General features: G+C 28.7%; 2 protein-coding genes and 1 long non-coding RNA gene across 4 annotated transcripts; 2 read left to right on the plus strand and 1 right to left on the minus strand.

The window, feature by feature from the left end:
• Positions 1-1174: 1174 nt before the first annotated feature.
• On the plus strand, positions 1175-10379 carry LOC100160276 (UDP-glucuronosyltransferase 2B17). The gene is made up of 4 exons (XM_001947200.5): positions 1175-2185; positions 9313-9532; positions 9599-9818; positions 9885-10379. The coding sequence occupies exons 1-4, from the start codon at positions 1364-1366 to the stop codon at positions 10168-10170; spliced, it is 1548 nt and encodes a 515-aa protein (XP_001947235.2). The 5' UTR covers positions 1175-1363; the 3' UTR covers positions 10171-10379.
• On the plus strand, positions 2635-3906 carry LOC100570102. Its single transcript, XM_008187643.3, has 3 exons — positions 2635-3390; positions 3483-3621; positions 3687-3906. Exons 1-3 carry the CDS (start codon positions 3117-3119, stop codon positions 3748-3750), a joined length of 477 nt encoding a protein of 158 aa, XP_008185865.1. The 5' UTR covers positions 2635-3116; the 3' UTR covers positions 3751-3906.
• Positions 4359-5797, minus strand: LOC107884497. 2 transcript variants are annotated; one of them, XR_001679968.2, is made up of 5 exons: positions 5640-5785; positions 5258-5486; positions 4994-5161; positions 4797-4929; positions 4359-4451 (listed from the first exon to the last, which is right to left on the minus strand). It is a non-coding gene; the product is annotated as an uncharacterized LOC107884497 (long non-coding RNA). The 2 variants fall into 2 exon arrangements; XR_001679967.2 differs by lacking the exon at positions 4359-4451 and having other exon boundaries at positions 4464-4929; positions 5640-5797.
• Positions 10380-22469: the final 12090 nt, after the last annotated feature.

Here is a 22469-nt window from a genome sequence, read left to right on the forward strand (position 1 = left end):
TGATACATTTGGTTAATATTTGACCGTGTATTGAGAAACTAACCTTTGTCAAAAATGTTGTTTATATATTTCTTCAATAACTACAAATTATGTTAGAAAAATGTATACAAAGTTTTTAAATTGAAATGCAACATTACAAACATGATCTTTTACCGGAACAGATAGTTATATATATTTAGATATTTTACAGTATAATCTAGTATAGTGCTTCTCAAATTGTTTTGACATGAGGCTCTTTAAATTTAATGTAAAACTGTCAAGGGCCCTTTTAATCAAAATTATTAATTGTTTTTTCTAAATTAGTATATACTAAAATTACATGTACTATTTCAAACAGATAAATTATTAAAATGTATAGTAAATTAATGTTTTAATATACCTTTGAGAAATATTAATAATAGTATTAAAATTTAAGTATTTAAACTTTTTCCATAAACACTTAAAGTCTAAAGAAAATAAGCATTGATCTAGGATGTTCATATAAGTCTATCAATCATTTAGCATTTAGATATATATGTTTCTATCCCCAGAATCTCAGTTAATATATAATAATATATAGGTAATAACATTTATTTTATAAGATACAATAAATACTATGAATGTATTATAAATCAATGGAGATAGGTACAACTGAGAAATAAATGCTTATAAAAAGATATTCAAAATATATGCATTTTGGTAACACATAGGTAATATGAATACTAGTATAATACTAGTACTAGCAGTATTATGAATTCTATTTAAAATCAATATATTAATTAATAATTAATAATTATTATTTGTTAATTATAACACTTTGAAAGCATTATGTATGATAATTTAGTGAATTAACTCTTACATTTTTCATATATTTTTTTTGTAATAGGAAATTAAAAAATGACAATTTAGTTAATTATATTTAATAATATTAAAGTTGTATTTGATAAAAAGAGAAAGTATTTAAATACATGTATACAAATAATTTAGAACATAGAAGTCATTATGCAATGAAAAATTTTGAATTTTATTCCTTAAATCATAATATATTTTAAATTTTCTATTTTTCTATAGTTTTGGTGTACTAAAGTGTTCGTTTTTCGGCCTCTTTAGGACATATAGCGCTCCCGGTGGTGACGACTATCTGTAGTAAAATTTTCAATCAAGTTTTCAAACAAGTGACGACACCTTATCAATACACCTTGTATAAGCATAGGCGTCGCCCTATCAATTCTTAACTATTATCTATGGTTGGACTAGATTTCAGTCCTGATGCACTTTTCATGTAGGTATATTGTTCTTCAGTGGATTTTTAATTTTTATTTTAGCTTCTTATTTACTTCTATAAGACACTATTTAACACTACGTTTTCGAAGTAGTCGTAACAATGAGCACGTTGTTTCGTACAATAATATTACCAGTGTTTTGTATTCTTACCGTTTCGATGACATGTTATGTATCTATCGATGCACTGCAAATACTTGCAATAGAAAGTGTTGCTGGTAAGAGTCATTGGAATTTTATGAGTGCTGTTCTCCGATCTTTGACGGACGCTGGTCATAATGTTACCGTGTTTACTCCATTTCTCGATGGCAATCGGGAAAACTATACAGAAGTCTACTTAAATGTACCATCGGTAGTCGAAATTAATATTGAAGAAACGTTGAACACATTTGGGAAACCTACTACGATGATACCTACACTCATGAACATGAGTCGATACTTTTGCAATATTGCTTATGAACAACGGGATATGCGAGAGATCTTATACGGCGGTAAATCAAATTATGATATTATTTTCACTGAAGTAGTGTCATCGGAATGTGTATCATATATAGCTTCCAAGCTGGAATTGCCACTGATATATTTAATTCCTTCGCCAATGATAACCCACATCGAGCATACTATATTGGGAGACGTATCAAATCCAGCAACAGTATCCCATCTGATGGCCCATAATGCGGTACCTAGAACATTTGCTCAACGATTTTTAAATGTCGTGTTTTTAGGGTATAGTTTATTTGCGTTAAAATATAAAGAAATGGAAATGAAAAAAATTGATTCACAACCATATGATCTGGTAGAACCTTTAAAACCGACGTTAGTGTTCATGAACACACATTATATTACCTATGCACCAAGTTCTATGCCTGCAAGCTTAATACAAGTTGGAGGGATACATCTGAAAAAGCCAAAAAGCATACGAAATGTGAGTAAATAAACTGGTTATATTGTGTCAGGCATAAACCTCGGGCGTGTCATTTCAGTTTTTCAGTTATTGATGCACACTTTTTTTCAGGCCATTTTTAAATAATTAGGTACCAGTAAACAGTCCTATAGTTACTCTGTTCAAGTTAAGAAACGTAATCGGTGGTGACCAGTTTTCATCGGGTTACAATCAGGCAACACCTGTTTATCAACCACACACAGTAAATTATGTGTAGGGTTGTGAATTTATAGGAAAGTGCATTTTTTTTTGGTGATTGTAAAACAGCTTTGTAAGTACATAATTTGAATTATGTAACTACAAATCCATCTATGAAACTTTTATTTTGCATATTTTTGCATTTTTTGACGTTTTAAATTTTTTAGGTCATTTTTTGCATTTTTAGGTCATATTTTGCTTTTTTAGTTCATTTTCTAGTATTTTTAATCAAATTCCGCCAATTGACTTGTTTGAAAACATTTTATTTTTATTTTACACAGGCTGTATATATTATGTCAAATTTATATTTTATTAAATAATATTTTACACAAGTCACAAGCTATTGGGGAAGCAGATTAACAAAACGCGTTCTGGTGAAAACAATTTGTACCTTCCGATTCGGGATAGATTAAACTAGTATAACTAGTATACTACTGTAAATTATAATACTGTTTTGTTTTGTTTAATTCGTTTACACTCGACATACTTCATCTTTCTTGACGTACTTTATCGTAAGTTGTTCCATGTTATACATTTTTATTTTCTAAAAAGAATTATGGAGTTAGACGTGCATGGTAAGTACTTACAATATTTAGAATTAACAATATTAACATAGTTACGGACTATAGTAGTACATAGACCATTTAAATTTCTGTGGTAAATCAATATCTACCTGTATTATTATTACATAATATTATAATTTAAATTTACAGAAATGCCAGATCAAAAGAATAAGAAAAAGAAAAGCAAGAATTATTGCAGAGTTTATAGATGTAAAAGTTTTTATTTAACCGATGAGTGTATAAGTTTCCACCGATTGCCAAAAGCAAACAAACCAAAAATATTATGGAAATATAGTGTTAGGATTGAAGAATTGGTAAATTGTCGCAAAATTTGGGCAGTCAAGTTGAAGTTATCTAAAGAAGCATTAGCAAAAAAGCAATTACAAGTGTGTTCAAAACACTTTACTCCAAATGATTACTTGCCAGGTATATTATTATGTATCTAATCAGTTTTTGTAGTACTCAAACACTTGTTATATTTAGTTAATAAGATGTATTAAAACTAATTAATAATCTAGGTTTCAATAGAATACGTCAATGTCTTAGGCCTTTTGCAGTTCCCTCTGTAAACTTACCAAAATCATCAGTGATACTGTGCTCATCAAAAATAGGCCATATCCCAAAAAAAGAGTATCTCAAGACCAAATTAAGGAGGACGTAAGATATTAGTTTATTTTTATATCTACCATAGAGGTTTACATATTTTCTTATTTTATTTTTAGTGTGATGATGAGAATTCGAACAATAGCTCTTCAACATCAATTCAAATGGACGGTGATAGTTTGAAATACAACCAAACCAATGATTTAATAGTTGCTAATAATATTATAAGTCAACTTAAAACTACACAAGACAACGGAACACAAGTATCAAGTGGTGACCTTGTAGCTCCATTGATTTCTTTAATAAATACCAATAAAAAATTAATTACTATGACCGGTATTCGTTCTTTTGTTTTAAATGAAATAATTTCTTTACACAAACAATATTTTTCTGATAAAAGAACACACAGACTTAATTTAAAAGAGCGTATTATAATGGTATTTTTTAAACTAAAACAAGGTCTATCATTTGCTATCCTAAGTATTTTATTTAATGATTTAACATCTGAAACTTGTCGCTCAACCTATAATTTAATGATCCCCAACTTGCCTAAATAATGAAGTCTTTAGTTTATTGGCCTTCTAAGCAAGAAATTTTATCAAATCTTCCATTTTGCTTTGACAATTTTAACAATGTAAGGGTGGTACTTGATAGTACAGAAATTTCTTTGCAAAGGCCTAAATGATTAACATGCCACATTAAATGTTATAGCAATTACAAATCTACCTAAACATTAAAGTTTTTAGTAGGAATTACTCCGGGCGGCTTATTAAGTTTTATAAGTAAACCTTATGGTTATTTATCAAGTATTATAAATAAGAGTGAACTAATGAATACTTCCTTTAATCTTGGCTTGTGGCGGAAGCAATAAGGAATGTTATTATCTAAAAACTAGGTTAAGAAAACAATCATATGTAATTAGTAAAATCCATAACCATACAGTATTCACTAAGCTAAGTAATAACATAAAACACGCATCAACTAGATAATTAACTAGACTAGTACAACATAACAAATAGTAGGTATAATTTTACTAATAACCATAGGCGTAATTAGAGAAGTTGACAGTACAAACCATGATTTTATAGTAAAAAAAAGTTAAAATAACTGGGGCTACAGATAAAACTGTGGGGAGGCTAATCCCCTAAGTTCCCCCTAATTGCGCCTATGCTCATAGTCAATAAGTACAATGTAACTAGGTTAAACTATTGATGATATATAAAGGATACAAACACAAAATGGTTAAAACAGAAAATTGGTTCAGATGTGATGATTGCCTGACACAATAACCATTGAACAATGTTGTTAATACAAGTGTTTACAACATTAATTATTCATTTATTTGTGTACGTCTGAATTTATCTACAATAAAAATGAATAAACACAATTATAGTTTAAAAGTATAACTAATATAGGTTATCCATACCTAACTGTCTCTCCATCAATATCAACATTCATTTCACTAGTCTTTTTATAGCAACAATACGTATCCACAGGTAATGGTTTGTACTGCGTTAATGTCGGCTGCCTAAATTTTATCCATTGATATTTTATATCGGTTGATGACAATGATTCCAAATCAGCAATTGGAGTTCTAAAAATTATAAGTAAAGCACAATTATTAGGTTTTCATGTACTACATTTATTAATCAAATTGAATTAAAAAAAATTAATTTAAGTAATTATTTACCTGTTCAATAACAGAAGAACAGACACCACATGCTTGCAGCACTCTGAAGCGCCAGCCTTGCAACTTCAGGTAAAAGGCATAATACTCAAAGAATGACTTACCAATTCCTCATTCACTTCATGTGGCAATTCATGTCTGTGTGATGTTTGTAATACTAGCGCTTTAATCTGTATAGTATTCTCCTTAAAATTGAGTACAATCATAATACCAATAAATGCCTAATAGGTACCTAAAATATTTATATAATTTTAAAAATAAATAAATTCATAATTACCATTTAAATTTTGCCACATAGAATTATTTGGTGACCATTCAAAATTTGTTCACCATCAATGGCACTCCGAGAGTTAAAATTACAATTAGCGTAAGAAAATATACTTACCAATGACAGAGACATTTTATTGTACACTCATCAATATTAGGGGAATTAAATGATATGTCAAAATCATAAAAAGTACCTATTTAATATCCTAAGTCCTAACTATAATTTAATTTTGAAAAAAGACGTCAATCCGCGTAATACCATGTAAACGGAGTCCCGAATCGGTTTAGAGGGGAAACCGCCTATCCATAGTACACCAGCGCTCCCTGTGTTAATCTGTTTTCCCAATATACGGGTTAGGTAAAGATAACAATTCGATAAAATAGGGCAATAGCTAGACAACTAGGTAACCGGGAAGACGCTATAGAAATAAATATCTTTAAGTTTGTTTTATTATTTTAACAAAATAAATACAAAAAAAAATTGTTTAAATGTTTCAAGTGAATATCATTAACTTAATGTAAATTCAAATTCAAATTCAATCATTATTTTTTTAATAAATAAACACTTTTTTGTACTAATGTTTAATATCCTGTACCTAATATTAATATAAATGTAAAAATTAAATTGAAAACCATTTTAAATGAATTTTATACTATAATTTTTGGCATTTTATATTCCTTTTTTTTCGCATTTTAAGTGCATATTTTAACGTCCGTGAAGTTGGCACCCCCACTTTGAGATATCGACTTCAAACCAGTGCCAATATTTTGCAACTGATTTGCAACACCAATTTTGAAATTTGCAACTTCCCCTATTAGTCGGAAAATTCGATTTCCCGATGGGGGTGCCAACTTCACGGAGCACCCCCACTTTGAGATATCGACTTCAAACCAGTGCCAATATTTTGCAACTGATTTGCAACAATTTGCAACACCAATTTTGAAATTTGCAACTTCCCCTATTAGCCGAAAAATCCGATTTCCCGATGGGGGTGCCAACTTCACGGAGCACCCCCACTTTGAGATATCGACTTCAAACCAGTGCCAATATTTTGCAACTGATTTGCAACAATTTGCAACACCAATTTTGAAATTTGCAACTTCCCCTATTAGCCGGAAAATCCGATTTCCCGATGGGGGTGCCAACTTCACGGACATCATATTTTATTGCATTTTTTTTTGACATTTTTAATGCATTTTTTAAGGTTTTTAGTGCATTTAATTCAGAGCCCTGATTATGTGTAAACCTGCCGGCAGGGGCGTCATTTCAACTTTTTTTTTGTTTGCAGGCCATTCAGATCATTACCAGTCCACATATAAATCTTTTTTTTTGGGGGGGGGAGGGGGGGAGGGTGAAATGGGGACAAAAACTGTAGAATATTTTTATAATTTATTTAAAATATCACAATATTGTTACTATTTTTGACGAACTATGTGTAGGTACTTTCAATGAATTTATTTTATTTTGTGGATACCACTATACCAGTGTACAGTTGTATTTACACTTGGTAAATAAATGTATGGGTATAAATCATAACCTACACTTTTTTTCTCCCTTCCATACTCAAAATATAGCTAGCTTAATAAAACCAGAAATGTATTTTATTGGTATCCTTCTTCACAATGTTTGTGTTTTAATTTTATCAATTATAATATTGTGGGACCATAAAACCACATCAAACATTCTTTGAAATTAAACATTAGTACAATATATATTTTTTTAATACTGAAAAAATGTAAAATATATATGATATATAAAACACTTAGGTATATCGGCGCTTATATTTATTGTTGGCAGGTCAAAGAAGGCATTTTAAAAAAAGTTGGTGCAAATATACACCCGGCACCCCCTCCCCCCCAAATGACGCCCCTGCCTACCGGTATTATTGCCAAGCCCCTGCGCACAAGTCTGTCGCCGACACGTTTCTTAACTTGAACAGAGTATAGATACTTATGATTTATAGAAATTAGCACTTAGCAGTATATTATACATTATACCTATAGTAGGTTTATTAGGTAATATATTATACGAGTACAATAGAACATATTTTACCAATGTGTGTGATAGGATTTAAAATATAAACAACGAGAAATTAATGCCAGATTATAGAAAAATGCTTCTAAATAAGGTAATGATTATATTTGCGCTCCATTGTCCTAAATAGTTGTTGGGCCCTGCCCCATAAACTTTGACAACGTTCATGACACAAAGCGCAATAGTTATGCAAATTCACTTAAGTTCAAACAATAAACATAAATAGGCACAGTCGAATGGTAACATTTAGTAAATTTCAATAGATTCACACATGACATTATATACCACTGTGGAACATTAATATAACTGCCTACCGCATTCTACTGTATATTTCCAACGCAACCCCCCCCCCCCCCTCCACTTAATATTAATATTTCAATATAACAACTGTATATAGGAACCTATATTATTCCAAACTGTGGATAATTCTATATGTTATTTACCATCATATGCTTGGAAAAATACATGCATTCTTTGTTGGTCTGTTGCCTATCTGTAATTAATAATTTAGCAATTTTAACACATAATATGTATTTTTGTGCTTAAAATATTCTATATTGTCAAATTATTTATTGAGGCTTAATGACTTAATGTATTTTGGTTAGGGGAGCCCCGGCAGTGATCGCTGCCTAGCTGCCTAGACCAGGCTGGCACTGATTATATTACTAAAGCATCAAGACATTTTTTTTTCAAATTTTGTTTCTGTGGGTGGTAGCCATTTGAACCCGGTGTAGAATATTCTAAATGTATATATACAATGATAATTATATATATTACTATCTAATCATATTTTAACCATGTAACAATTAATAAACAAATCGTTCTTCTAAATTATATTGATTTGGTTTGTTTTAATCATATTAAATAACCACAATACCAATGTTTATTTACGTATTAGCTACACACACCGTAATACACAGATCATAGTAGATTTTATTTCTGCTATAAAATATATTATTTTCGAAAATAACTGGGAATTTTCTTTTCCCATGGCCCTCAAAGTACCTATTATAGATCCACTTTGATACCAGAAACCACACTAAAAATGTAAAATAAAAGCATTTTTATGGCTCTTTAAGATGACATCAGAGTATTAGACACATAAAAAAAATCACACATCATATAATCGTTATAAAATCAATACATTCACCACTTCGATTAGAATCTAAAATTAGTGAATACTAGATAAGAAAATATGAACAATTTTTGTTTTGGTTAAAATGGTTAAATCCATAAAGTTTTTCTGTAAAATCAAAAACATTTTAAATATATTGTTGGGAATGATTTTATTTGACAACGGAAGTAATATAAGCGTTATAAATTATTATTTTATATATAATTAACAATTATTTAAAAAAGAAACCATAGCACGCTATTCGATATTTTTCCTCTACAAGGAAAATCTATGAATCATTATTCATTTATATGTTTTTATTAATAAGTAACAATGACAACGAAAACTTCTTGTTGGAAAAAATTGGTTAGAAAAATAAAATATCTGTAACCGGACCAAACTCGTATATAATATGTATATATAATACTTAATTAATGAAAATTATGGTTTTATGTAGGGACCTAATTATACCTATCTAACTTTTATAAATTATCATTCAAAATTAAATCATTTAAATCATTCAAATATAATCATGGAATGATAATAATAATAATAATAAAATGTATGATATTATATATTATTGTTGATTTATAATATATTACTATTATAAAATTGACGACTTTTTTTAAATATTAATTTAAGGATGTACTGGAGTTCATTGAGAACTCACCACATGGAGTAATTTATTTTACGTTTGGCTCAGTCGTATCAATGTCAACTTTACCAGACCATATTCAGAACGCATTCAAAGAAGCTTTAGCACAAGTACCTCAGAGGGTATTATGGAAATACGAAGGAGAAATGAAAGATAAACCAATAAACGTAATGACAAGTAAATGGTTTCCTCAGCGTGATATACTCAGTAAGTTTTTTTATTAAAATATAATTACCTATATAATAATATAGTAATTATAACTTTATTTTCTAGTGCATCCAAATGTAAAATTATTCATTAGTCACGGAGGTATATTTGGTGTATATGAAGCTGTAGATGCAGGTGTCCCTGTTCTTGGATTCCCTCTCTTCTACGATCAACCTAAAAATATTGATAACTTAGTTGAAGCAGGAATGGGGATTTCTATGGATCTGTTAACATTACAAAAAGATGAATTGATAAAAAATATTTTAGAACTCATTAATAATGAAAAGTATGTTAGCATTTGATTAAACATTAAATACCAAATTAATCGTAATAATATATTATTTTATTATAGATACATGCAAAATGCTAAAATCGTTTCTGATAGATTTAAAGACCGACCGATGTCACCAGCAGAATCAGTTGTTTACTGGACAGAGTACGTGATTCGACATAAAGGTGCACCACATTTAAAATCTCACGCATTTAATTTGACGTGGTATCAATACTTTTTATTAGATGTTATTTTTGTTATATTATTTTTTATTTCCTTTACTATTTTCATTAATTACAAACTTTTTAAACTTATTTATTACTGCTTTTTAAAATATTCACAACCTATGAAACCTAAATTAGAATAATTTAAGTACCTACCATCATAATATTATTAAATTATTGAAGTATACGTTCAATAAACTACAGTTTTTATATCGATAGCTATAATATTATAAATAAATTAATAAGTAATTTAAAGGCATCATATTACCCACATAAAAAAATTACGTTTTTGTGTATTATAGCTACCCTGTTGGCTGTTGATATCCTAAATATATATTTTGACATTTTGTTATAGTTTTTTTTTTTTTTTTATTAATGAGTAAAAGACAATCTACAATCTATACAACAGTGTACATTAATTAGAATTTAGATGAGATAAAAGAATACAAAACAAGTAACAATGAATATTATGATTATGGGGAGTTACCCAGTGGTAACACCCAGCACGTGAATAAACATTTTAATAGTAACAGATTATTGTTATCTTATATTTACTATCTCCAAGTGGAGTGTAAATGTGTGATAAATTATAATGAGCAGTAATTAGTATGACGGAGATAATTATGGAGAAATAATACCTTTAGCAATCAGTGAATTTAGTATAGAGGAGATGAGGGAGATGAGGGGATCGATTAGTGATCTCAAATTAGAAATGAAACTAGAAAAAATTTCGCCGACTTGATTGGGATGTGGACTTTGATTTCTGGTGGCTTCTGCGTATGATTTGTGTGTGGTTTGATGAGGATTGGAAATCGGGCTTTTCCGAGGAACTTTCGGATAGGCTTTTTTGAAAGCGGCCTTGAATGCCGGGCAGCCTTTGTAATTGGAGGTGTGGTCCTTGGAGCACAAGGCGCATTTGGCAGGACTGCTGCGGTCTTTGGTGCATTAGGTATATGAATATATTGCTTTGGCGTTACTTATTATTATTATTGCATAATCATAATCTATATGTATACAATCTATATCTATATATCTATATCTATATATATATGTGTATCTATATGTATAAAAATGGAGCGTGAAAAATGTACTTTACCTCATCAACCGAGAACGGCTGGTCCGATTTGGCTAAACATTTTTTTAAGATGTTCGTAATATTGCCAGGAGGAGGTTTTTACGAAAGACAATTTTAGAAAAATCCACCGGAAAAATAGGAAATTTGGATGTGAAAAAATACAATAGTGGCTCCATCTGTCCAGAAAAAATTAAACTAAATAATAAAAAATTTAGTTGCAGATTAAAATAATAATAGCCAATATGGCGATCAAAAGCTTATCAAATTGATAAGCTGAAACGGTGTATTATTAATTATATGTTATTTTTCCATCTGGCCCGTTTCAGACCACCCCCCGCTGGCCTGTAAATTGATAAGCTTTTGATCGCCAATTGGTTATGGGCATGTTTGTTGATTTGTATTATTTTTTGTCAATATATCTTTATATATTTAATGCTACTGACTACTGTATGTGTGTTGTGATTGAACTCCTAAACGGTTGGACCGATTTGAATGAATTTTTTTGTTTGCGTTTGGGTGACGCCCCGGATTGATTAGATTCACAAATCATCCCCCTAGGTCCAACCAGGGGATGTGCTCAAATGGGGATTTATAGATTTGCGGTGGAAAATTTTGTTTATAAATGATTGCCATGGGTTTTGAAACTGTTATAATAATAATTATTGGTTGACGTGAAATCAGTGTATTCATTCAATGTATTTAATTTTTTTTGTATGCTGTGTTTTATATTGTATGTAATAAGTATCACAATTACGTAAATATTGAGCGTATTATACTCACATATAAGTTACGTACGTAAAACAATACCACATCTTTGTGGACAAGGAGGAAATATTGGTTGATAGACACGGCATTCATAATTAGTCCAGCTGTTTTGGAGGAGTTCAGTGACATAATACTTGGTATAACTTTGATATCAGAATATATATTCGGGGCAACGGAAAAGTTAAAATAAATTTTGAACACCGTACACCGAATATTAAATTACCGAATTAAACAAAGTTTGAGTCATATAGAGTTGGTACATTTAACGGGCAACGAAGTGCACGGGATCAGCCAGTAAACTTTAATATTGTGTAAGCAGAGAACATATTACTTTAGTATTTTACAATATATTTTTTTTGGCATATTTTTACATAACTTATACTAATTAAGTATTTCTTAACCTACCTATGTAATTCATTTTTTGATTACAATGAGCTTCATTTTCTCTAAGGTTTTGGTTAATGTAACGATTTTTTGGTCGTTTAATCTGTAACAATTGATTATACACTCGACAAAACGAAAAAAAAAGTAAATAATAATTAAATACAAAAACAAAAATAATACAAAAAGTCAAAAGGCAGGTATAGGTATTTTGAAAGGGAAACTGTATTTTGTTTGAAAAAAATAGCACATTGGCTATCAATATAATATTTTACATTATATTCATAATAATAACAAAGAGAACAACGAAAAAAAAAATCGAAATTTATAATAATATGTGTACAATATATAACAATTTGAGACGATTTGAGGAAATTTAAAGAAAAAAGGCGGGCAAGTAGATTCCGCTCTGCTGTAAAGTAGGCTACAAGTGGATAACTTTATAATGGATGGTATTAAATTTAAATTGAATGATATAATATCATTGTATAAGAAAAACGATTCTAAGCGGAGACGGTATGTCAGTCTAGGTATAAGACATATTATATAAATATATCTACGGTATTAAAAAAAAAATTGACCTATAATATCCACTATAATATACCTACACAGGAATATCACAATATCCATTAGGTACTTATAACGCGTTATACATCAACAACAAACCGTGATACTATCATAGATATATAATAGTATACTTTAGAAGTTTCAAGTACCCACGCTTAATATTATACAATCACAACGAAATAACTAAAATAGATATTCTAGGTTTTTTAATATGTAATTTTGTCCAAATTTGAACTTAAAATGACTATAAAAATAAACGGTGCTTATGTATATTTTGTTAGATTGTTTGGTAACAGAATTAATTACTTACGTAGAATCTTGTTTTAAAGTTTTAATCATTAGATATAAATGTTGAACGTTTTATAAATTTTTAACTAAAAGATAATTATTCAATTTTAAATTTGATAAATGTTGTCAAAATTCAATCTTTAAATGCTTATAAAAAAAATTGTGCCTATGTATTTTTAATATTTTTCAACTGCTATTTTAACAATATATAAGAAGCCTTGCATTAAATGTTCACACTTTTTTACCCAACATACAAAATTGTATTGATTTTTGTAGAAAAAAAATCGAAAACTGAGAATGTCCGTAAACAGCTCAAAAAGAGTCAAATTATTTTCAAAATGTTATGGTGTATAGAAAATAAAAATATTTACATTCAGTGAAATTTTCAAATATTTAGTTATTTGTTTTTTAATTACAATAAAATAAGAAATCGAGCGAATATCAAATGTTGTAAAAATATGAATTTTAAACTCTCATAAAAATTTAAATTGACTTTCTTGTAGACATTTTATTTTTTGATAATGGTAGACAATATTATAAGGAATCTTGTATTACATTTTCAAATCTTAGATTTAAAAAGAAAAATTTTTACAAATTCTTAACTCAAATTATTTGCTAATGTTTGTGATTTTTACATATTATTTTGTAAATTGTTGAACTTAAGATCCTAATAAAAAAACTGTGATTAAGGATTTTTAATATTTTTCAATTGTCATTGTAACAATAAAGTAGGAGCCTTGTATTAAATTTTCATGTATTTTTACTCAACAAATAAAGTTTTGTTGACATTCATAGCAAAAAAAAACTGTGCTTCTGTATTTTTTAGATTTTTTGGTAATAGAAATACAGAATTAACTACTTACGTGGAATCTTGTTTTAAATTTTTAATCCTTAGATATAAATGTTGAACATTTTATTAAATTTTTAACTACAAGATAATTATTCAATTTTAAATTTGATAAATGTTGTCAAAATTCAATCTTTAAATGCTTATAAAAAAAATTGTGCCTATGTATTTTTAATATTTTTCAACTGCTATTGTAACAATATGTCAGAAGCCTTGTATTAAATTTTTACACTTTTTGACCCAACCGATAAAACTTTATTGATATTCATAGAAAAAAAAAATAATAAAAAATAGAAATATGAAATTGTCCGTAAACAGCTCAAAACAAGTCAAAATATTTTGAAAATGTTATCAAGTATAAGAATTGATAAAATAAACATTCAGTAAAATTTTCATGTATCTACAGTTATTCGTTTTTGAATTACAACAAAATAAGAAAATCGCTACATGAGAAATCGAGCGAATATCCAATGTTTTAAAAATTTGAATTTCAAACGCTCATAAAAATTTAATTTTCTGATAGACATTTTTTTTTTGATAAAGGTAGATAATCTTATAGGGAATATTGTATTACATTTTAAAATCTTAGATTTGAAAATAAAAATTTTTACGAATTCCTAACTCAAAATAATTTGCTAATTTTAATGATTTTTCTATATTTTATCAATTTTTGATCTTTAAATGCTAATAAAAAAAAAACAGTGCCCAAGGATTTTTAATATTTTTCAAACGTCATTGTAACAATATAGTAGGAGCCTTGTATTATATTTTCAAGTATTTTTACTCAACAAATAAAGTTTTATTGACATTCATAGAAAAAAATAACTAATAAAATTGGAAACTAAAAATGTCCCTAAACAGTTCAAAACTAATCAAAATATTTTGAAAATTTTATCATGTATAAACAACCAGTGAAAATTGCATGTGACCTATCTACGGTCATTTGTTCTAAAGTTACACCAAAAACCAAAATCAATTTTCTCGAAAACAGATTTTGTGTAAAAATTCCCGTTTTTCCATAATTTTTCTTTTGTTTTTCACGGTGCTTTTGAAAATTACTGGGAATTTTAAACAATGACTTCCTTAATGCACCAACAATATTCACTTTCCCATCAAACAGATACTGAAGTTGAAAATCGAAGCATTATTTCGACTAATTATCGTGTACACAGACACAAAAAAATAAATAAAAAACACACATCATTCTTAAATTAATACCTTCGTCGTTCCACTCAGAATTGTAAGACAGGAAAATACGTATGACAGGAGACACAATAAACAACGGAGGCGGGGGAGGATACGAGATGGCGAATTGATGTGGATATTAATATTAGTTGTCTATTAATAGTCTTTTAATCTATTAGCAAATATGGCTTGAAATGAATAAGATGATTGATGAATATTATTGATTATTATTAAATTATAGTTAATTTAATAGTTTTATTTAAATTAATTATTTCTAGAAAGTAATATTAGGCACATAGGATAGCATTATATTACTTTATTAATTATTATCACACAACTATTATGGCACTTTGAGTTACAAAGTCGAACAGAATTTTTGCATTTACACTGATTGGTTTTACATAATAATACAGTAGTAATGACTAATGAGTAACGAGTGCTTATGTTATAATTAATATAAATATACAATTATACACAGAAAATTAACTACTTAAATTACAAACAAGACGTGTCCGTATCAAATAGAAGAACTGAATTAATAATGTATTATTATGGGCTGATGAAAGATGGAAACTAATTAGGACTAATTTTGCGATAAGAAATAGAAGTTTGTTTGCTTTATTGTGACTACAATGGACAGTAAGTGGTTGCCTATTGGTATAATAATGCGTGGAATAAAAATATCTAATTCAAATACTTGATATTTTTAATTTATTGTTTGATTTTAATACAACAGTATAGATTACAGAACAAGATGCATTGAATGAAATAATTATAGTTGTTTACCTAACTCGTATATCTATATTTTATTCGTCCTATATGGTCTGATACTGGGTTAAAATCAATGTATTTTCTAGTTTTTAATGCATATTATAATAGATATGGCTTAAATAAATTAGAATTTTTACGTGGAAACATCACTCTGAACAACGCTCTACAAACATCAATTTGATCAATAGAGTGCAGCACTTAAACTGCAGTAATTTATATAGTGTTACAAATGTCATAGTATGATTCCAACAAAGTGGTGGATTAAAGGATGTGAGAGGGGGGCGTGGATCATGCTTATTGCCTATTGGACTTTTTTTAACAGATTTATTTATTATTAATTATTATAGCTTATTAAATAATTTAATTCCCCTAAATCATGAAATGTGGAAGTATAACATTTAATTTTTAAATTTTTGAAGAATAAATCAAAATTTGGGAAAGTTGAACTCACGAAAACTCCGATATATTTGTGTTGGGTAAAGACAAATCCACCACCCCTTCATATCAGTTTTAGTACTGTTCACCAATCTATTTTCCTTCCAGTATTCTTCCATATGGTCAAGGAGCTAATCTATAAAAATAGTTTTCATCATAAGAATAATTTAATAATATGATTGTCAAGAAATTTTTTCACCAATTACATAACTACGGACATTTCTTCATTCCATCACCATTATATAATATATATATATATCATATTATCACTCATTAACATCCCTATGACCTTATCCGCCCTTCTAAAATAAGCTTAATATCTACCTTTTAACCCCGTGACAGCAATTAAATATAATTATTAATTTGGTATTGTTTTTTTCTTCAAAACATCCATAAATATTTTACTGGAAAAAACAAACGTGTATTATTTGCAATAATTTAATAATCCAGTTTAAAGTGCCACTATGACTATACAGTGGCCACTGGTAATACATACAGATCAAATTTGGAATATTTTAAGTGTTTTTGTCAGCGCAATTATTATGGTGTGGTGCTTGGATGAATTCGGGGCTCCTAAAAGCCCTAAACGTTGCCGAATCCATCACAAACGTTCAAGTTATCGAGCCAAATAATTAGATATGCTGAAATCGTTCGTAATGCGTAACCGACTTCCTTTTTCCCAAATTTTTCCGTCAGGATGTATTCAGAATTTGTGATGTTAATTATTACGCATATGCTAGATGTCTGCCCAAGTCTTACGTAAGTTGACTTAGGTGCCTAACACTTAGTAAACCTTCACTAAACAGATCCGTTCACTGTTAAGGGACGAATGGACGATAAGGATTTTCAGATCAAACAACCCATTACGATTCGGGCACGTCATAACGGTCGATAGCAATGATATATTTTATTTACATAAGCGTGTGCAAGTGCATTATATATTATTATAATAATATTATATAGTAAGTAATAACCATGAATGAGATGCCACACGGGCGCACGAGGCCTCCTCAAACCGGAAGTTTGTCAGCACGGTACGGTTACTGCGGGAAACTGCAGCGGCGTTCGAGTCTCATCGAGGATTGATTTATGAGTGGCACAGGAAAGAAGTGTCTTGGATAAGTCACACAACGCATATGTATATTAGGTTTGTTTATGTAAAAGTGTGATGTATAGTATGAACATTCCAGAGCGTTTTATCAAAACAAAAATAACAGACCGGCACCGCTGCCGGAGAGCGGAATATAACCTATGCTGAATGAGTATATTATTTATTATTATTATTGTAATGATCATCATCATCGTCGTAGGATTATATAGGAACACTGGAACACATAATTGTCACACACACACTGCGTGTCCAAAATACTGGCGGTGGCCACGTGATAGTGATTAATAACCACCGCGGCCACGGTGTCTGTATATTATATGCACGAGGGTTACCTAATGAAAAAAAAAATTTTAAACTACAAGTATAATAATATATTATCATATATTATATATATATAATATGCTCCAAACAATTCGATATTGAACCTCTGCCAAAAACCGTTTGTATTTATGCCGCCGTGACAGGGACGCGTTAGGTATGTATGTATTTACATAATATTATAACTACAAGTTTTTCGTTTTGTACAAAATTTGTCGATATCTTGACCGAAATATCGCGATCGGCGATATGCTAGAATTATTATTTAGGTGTATAATACGTCTCGAGAATAATAACCAAAAACTACGATTAATATATAGGAGATGTGAAATGTTAATATTCATCTAACTACAAGGGCAAGGAAAGTATATTTTTAATGACAGTTGCACGTCATGTACTTTAAAATAATTGTAATGAAAATTGTTAGGTTTTATTAAGGAGCTGAAGATATTTTCCATTTGATTTTAAAATAGATATAAATTAAAAATATGCGTTTTCATGATCAGCAATGAGAATAATTTGATAGTATATAATATTATGTTGAATGTCGTGGACGTGGACGTGGATGCTACTAGTCAGAAATAAATAGAAGCTCGATAGTACCTATAGTAACTTAAAAACTGTATGACCCACCGAATATTATAAAAAATTATATTTAGTACCTATTTGAGCGAATGATTAAATTCAGTGTTTGGAATCAGATTTTGTTCAGCTAATTAATTTTTGACGTAAGCATAATTTAGTATCTTAGCGTACAAGGGTTTTATAATATATAATACACACAGATATTGTATGCATCCTAAAATGAATGAATTTAACTCTAATTATAAAAATCTTAAAACAACTTAATAGTTATAAGATTAAAAATGAACAAAATATTAATGAATGGGGAAATTGAGGGGACTGGAGCGTAATGCATTCTAAGGAGTAAAAACTAGGTATTTTATATTTCTGTTTATCTGGGTCTTGGGAATGTGTTGAAAGTAAATGAACATTAGTGTATGTAATTCGTAGTACTGATCACGTTTTATATAGGAACCATACTGACCGGATATGTACGTCTGTCATTTAACCTATGCACATATCATCACATATTACTTTATAAAATGACAAAATTTTTTTTCAAAAAATACTGCTAGTGACTTCAATCATTACGCTCAGTAGGATGTTTTGATTTAAATTTTGAAAGCAGATTTGAGTGCTCCTCCAAATTTACTATGCTTTAACTGTCGAATATTTTTCATATTCTATATCAATGTGTTCAAATTTGAATTATGAATATGGTCTATTTTTACTCGTTTTGTCAGTAAATTTCAAAGTGAAAAAGAATAAAAATCAGAAAAATGAAATTGTCAAAGCATAGATAATTTAGTGACAAATTCGAATCTGCTTTAAAAATTAATAACAGAACATTATATTTGGCGTAGTGAAGTCGTGGGCTATGTTTTTGATCGAAAATGAGTCACACTCCAGCTCTCTTAATGAGATTTTATTATTTAACTATACAATTTTCTCAATTCAAACACTGTATTGAGTGTATTGTTTGTATCAAACTCATGAATTGTTAATAAATACACATAATGTCATAATATTTACGAATAATTTTCTTAAAATACATTTAAATTTCAAAGCTATGATCAAACGGCGCTATAGATAGACTACTAATAGTACATAATTAGCTTGGTCCATTAACCTAATATTATGGTTCAATAAATTAACAAATACTAAATAGTAGTCACATAGAAATAGCGTACTATGCTTGTACATAAGTCAGTTGTCATTTGGATATAATATTATTAAGTAATATCTTTGTTATTTTACCACTGAAGTGCACACTGAAGCTTTGGTCACAGTTTCAAATATAATTTAACGTTATAACTTATAATAATGGATTTAAATGTAAGAACTTGTATCATTATATTAGTTTATTCCATTCTGCTTATTTCAAGTATTATAAATACGTAGGTAAGTGTAGATATAAAATAATAGATTAATGATTGCATTTTATATTATATTTTGTTTACCAATTTTTTTTAGGAAAATTATTCATCTATATGAATGAATAATGATATTAGGAACAATGTTTGTCACTTAAAAAAAGTTAAAAACCTAAACAACGAATATAATTAATTTTAAGTGTATTAAAATAATAAATAAGCCAATTAACTGAAAATATCGATTAATTGAACATCTAAACGAAAATTAATACATATATAAATATATAATCAAACAATAAAGTAAAAAATTATCGTTTAACCCAGAGGTTCCCAAACTGTGGGTCGCGATTATACTTTTGGTGGGTCGCGCTATTTTTTTAAATAATACAAAAATATAATCATCTATTACTTTTCGTTGATATTCAAAGTTCAAATTCAGTTTTATCGTCAATCCTTATCTGTGAGTGTGACAATTACGAGTTTACCAGCGGCCGTGTCAAATCGACACAATCAGATTAACTGAATAGTTATTGTAAATATAACGATTTACCTATCTGAAACAAATTAGTAGATACGTGAATGTCGCTTGACGTTCAAAACTTTTGATTATTTTCAGTAACACGCGGCACATCGAATACGATACACGTACGCAGTTTTATATTAAATAGTACTTTTTGTTTTAAATAAATTCATTTTTTTGTACTTTTGTACAACTATGGACAATTGGTTAAACAAAAAGTCAATGAGTCAAAGTCAAGAAAAAATGGAGACAATATCTGTGTCAACAGTTAAAAAAAGAAAATTAAATTACGATGAGCCTTCAACAAGTTCTTCGGAATTAAAACAAAAAAAAACTTGCAGAAAATATTGTCCGGAATATTTGCAAATTGGATTTACGTGGAACGGAGACGAAGAAAATCCACGACCACAATGTGTTATTTGTGGATGTATACTTGCAAATGAGAGTATGCGACCAAACAAATTACATCGACATATCGATACGAACCATCCAGAAATAAAAGGTAAACCACTCGATTTTTGGAGAACTATCAACAAATGAAATGAATTTCAAATCCTTTTCAAGAACATGACATGACAAGTGGGTTATCAATAAGAGCTAAAGAAGAATTAATCGAACTATTTGAAGATAGTGTGTTTAAAATGAATTTCAATCGAAAAAAAATAATAAGTTTCTGGTTATTAGTTCAAGAAAATTATCCAACTGTTTCCAATGAAGCTGTAAAGATGCTACTCCCATTCATTTCATCATATAATTGTGAGGTTGGTTTTTCGGCAATGGTTGCTATTAAAACCAAATTACGGAGCAAATTGAAACTTTCAAACTCACTGCGTCTCAAGCTTACCAATGCTGAAGTGGATATCGATGATGTGATGAAAAAAAAATAGGAAACAATTACATCCTTCACATTAAAATTATATACTTATTAAATTACTAATATATTATACTTTTTTTTTAGTAACTACATAAATTATATACTTATTAAATTACTAATATATTATACTTATTTTCTGTTGTATGGTAAAAAAAAAAAAAAGGTCATTCATTGATATTGTGGGTCGCCATATTTTAAAAAATTTTCAAAATGGGTCGTACAATAAAAAGTTTGGGAACCTCTGGTTTAACCTAAAATGTGTAACTATGTAGTTATATGTAATTACTATATTTAATATTTATAAACATTGAATACCTAAATAAAAAAATATCTTAATATACAAAGTTTCTCATAACGTTTTTCTTTCAACGATTGAAAAATTTCTAATTGACATACTCATAATATTTTGTATAAGCGTTTAAAGTTCAAATTTTAAAAAATTCTCTCAAATCACAAAATACGTATATTTTATCCTGGTTAGAACTTATTTTATTTCTTAACTACAATTTTTAATTTTATATCCAATGCATGACATTTCAAAACGAGATCGAAATCTTTTTCACGGAAAAACAATTTACATTAAGTTATATAAATATCAATGTGCAATATTGAAGATAACATCGGATATTCCTACAATCACACGTAAAATATAATTTTATCCTTATTTTAGACATGAAACCGGTTAATAAAAAGTTTATTAAAAACACCTATAATAATTCCGATTTGAAGCTATGCTAAAAATATAATAAAAAACCGGCCAAGTGTGAGTCGGACTCGCGCACGAAGGGTTCCGTACCTCATCAGCTATAAACATGTTGGCAACACTGCTTGTATTATATATTCTAGGATTTTTAGAATAGTTGTAATAGCGGAAACAGAAATACATAATCTGTGAAAATTTCAACTTTCTAACTTTCATGGTTTATGAGATACAGCCTGGTGACAGACGGACGGACGGACAGCGGAGCCATAGTAATAGGGTCCCGTTTTACCGTACGGAACCCTAAAAACGAATATCATGAAAACTGAATAGGATTATTTTAGAAATAAAAATATTATACTATTATACCTAGATAATGTTATCTTACAACATATATTATAAGTAGTTATAACTCATAATATACATACCATAACATACGATACTAAATACTATACTTTACGTTCGTGTATTTTTAAAAAAAAAATTAAATTATTCATTTTTTATTTAAAGTTTATACTGATTTTATATTGCCTATGATAAATATGGTAAATATCATAAGCTGTATGCCTGTACCTATTTGCTTTAAAGAAACAATTGTATCTGTATTTTGGTAAGATTATTATTCATAATTTTACTGTATGCCTATGCACTAAACTATTATATACAGA

Source organism: Acyrthosiphon pisum, chromosome A1 (genome assembly GCF_005508785.2).
Source record: "Acyrthosiphon pisum isolate AL4f chromosome A1, pea_aphid_22Mar2018_4r6ur, whole genome shotgun sequence".
Classification (NCBI taxonomy): Eukaryota; Metazoa; Arthropoda; class Insecta; order Hemiptera; family Aphididae; genus Acyrthosiphon; species Acyrthosiphon pisum.

Bases quoted from the DNA above. Each gene is read 5' to 3' on its own strand.
- LOC100570102 (XM_008187643.3), top strand. From the start codon at position 3,117: ATGCCAGATCAAAAGAATAAGAAAAAGAAAAGCAAGAATTATTGCAGA. The intron at 3,391-3,482 runs GTATATTATTAT...TTAATAATCTAG, and splicing joins TCCAAATGATTACTTGCCAG to GTTTCAATAGAATACGTCAA. The intron at 3,622-3,686 runs GTAAGATATTAG...TTTTATTTTTAG, and splicing joins AAGACCAAATTAAGGAGGAC to TGTGATGATGAGAATTCGAA.
- LOC100160276 (XM_001947200.5), top strand. From the start codon at position 1,364: ATGAGCACGTTGTTTCGTACAATAATATTACCAGTGTTTTGTATTCTT. The intron at 2,186-9,312 runs GTGAGTAAATAA...TATTAATTTAAG, and splicing joins AGCCAAAAAGCATACGAAAT to GATGTACTGGAGTTCATTGA. The intron at 9,819-9,884 runs GTATGTTAGCAT...ATTTTATTATAG, and splicing joins GAACTCATTAATAATGAAAA to ATACATGCAAAATGCTAAAA.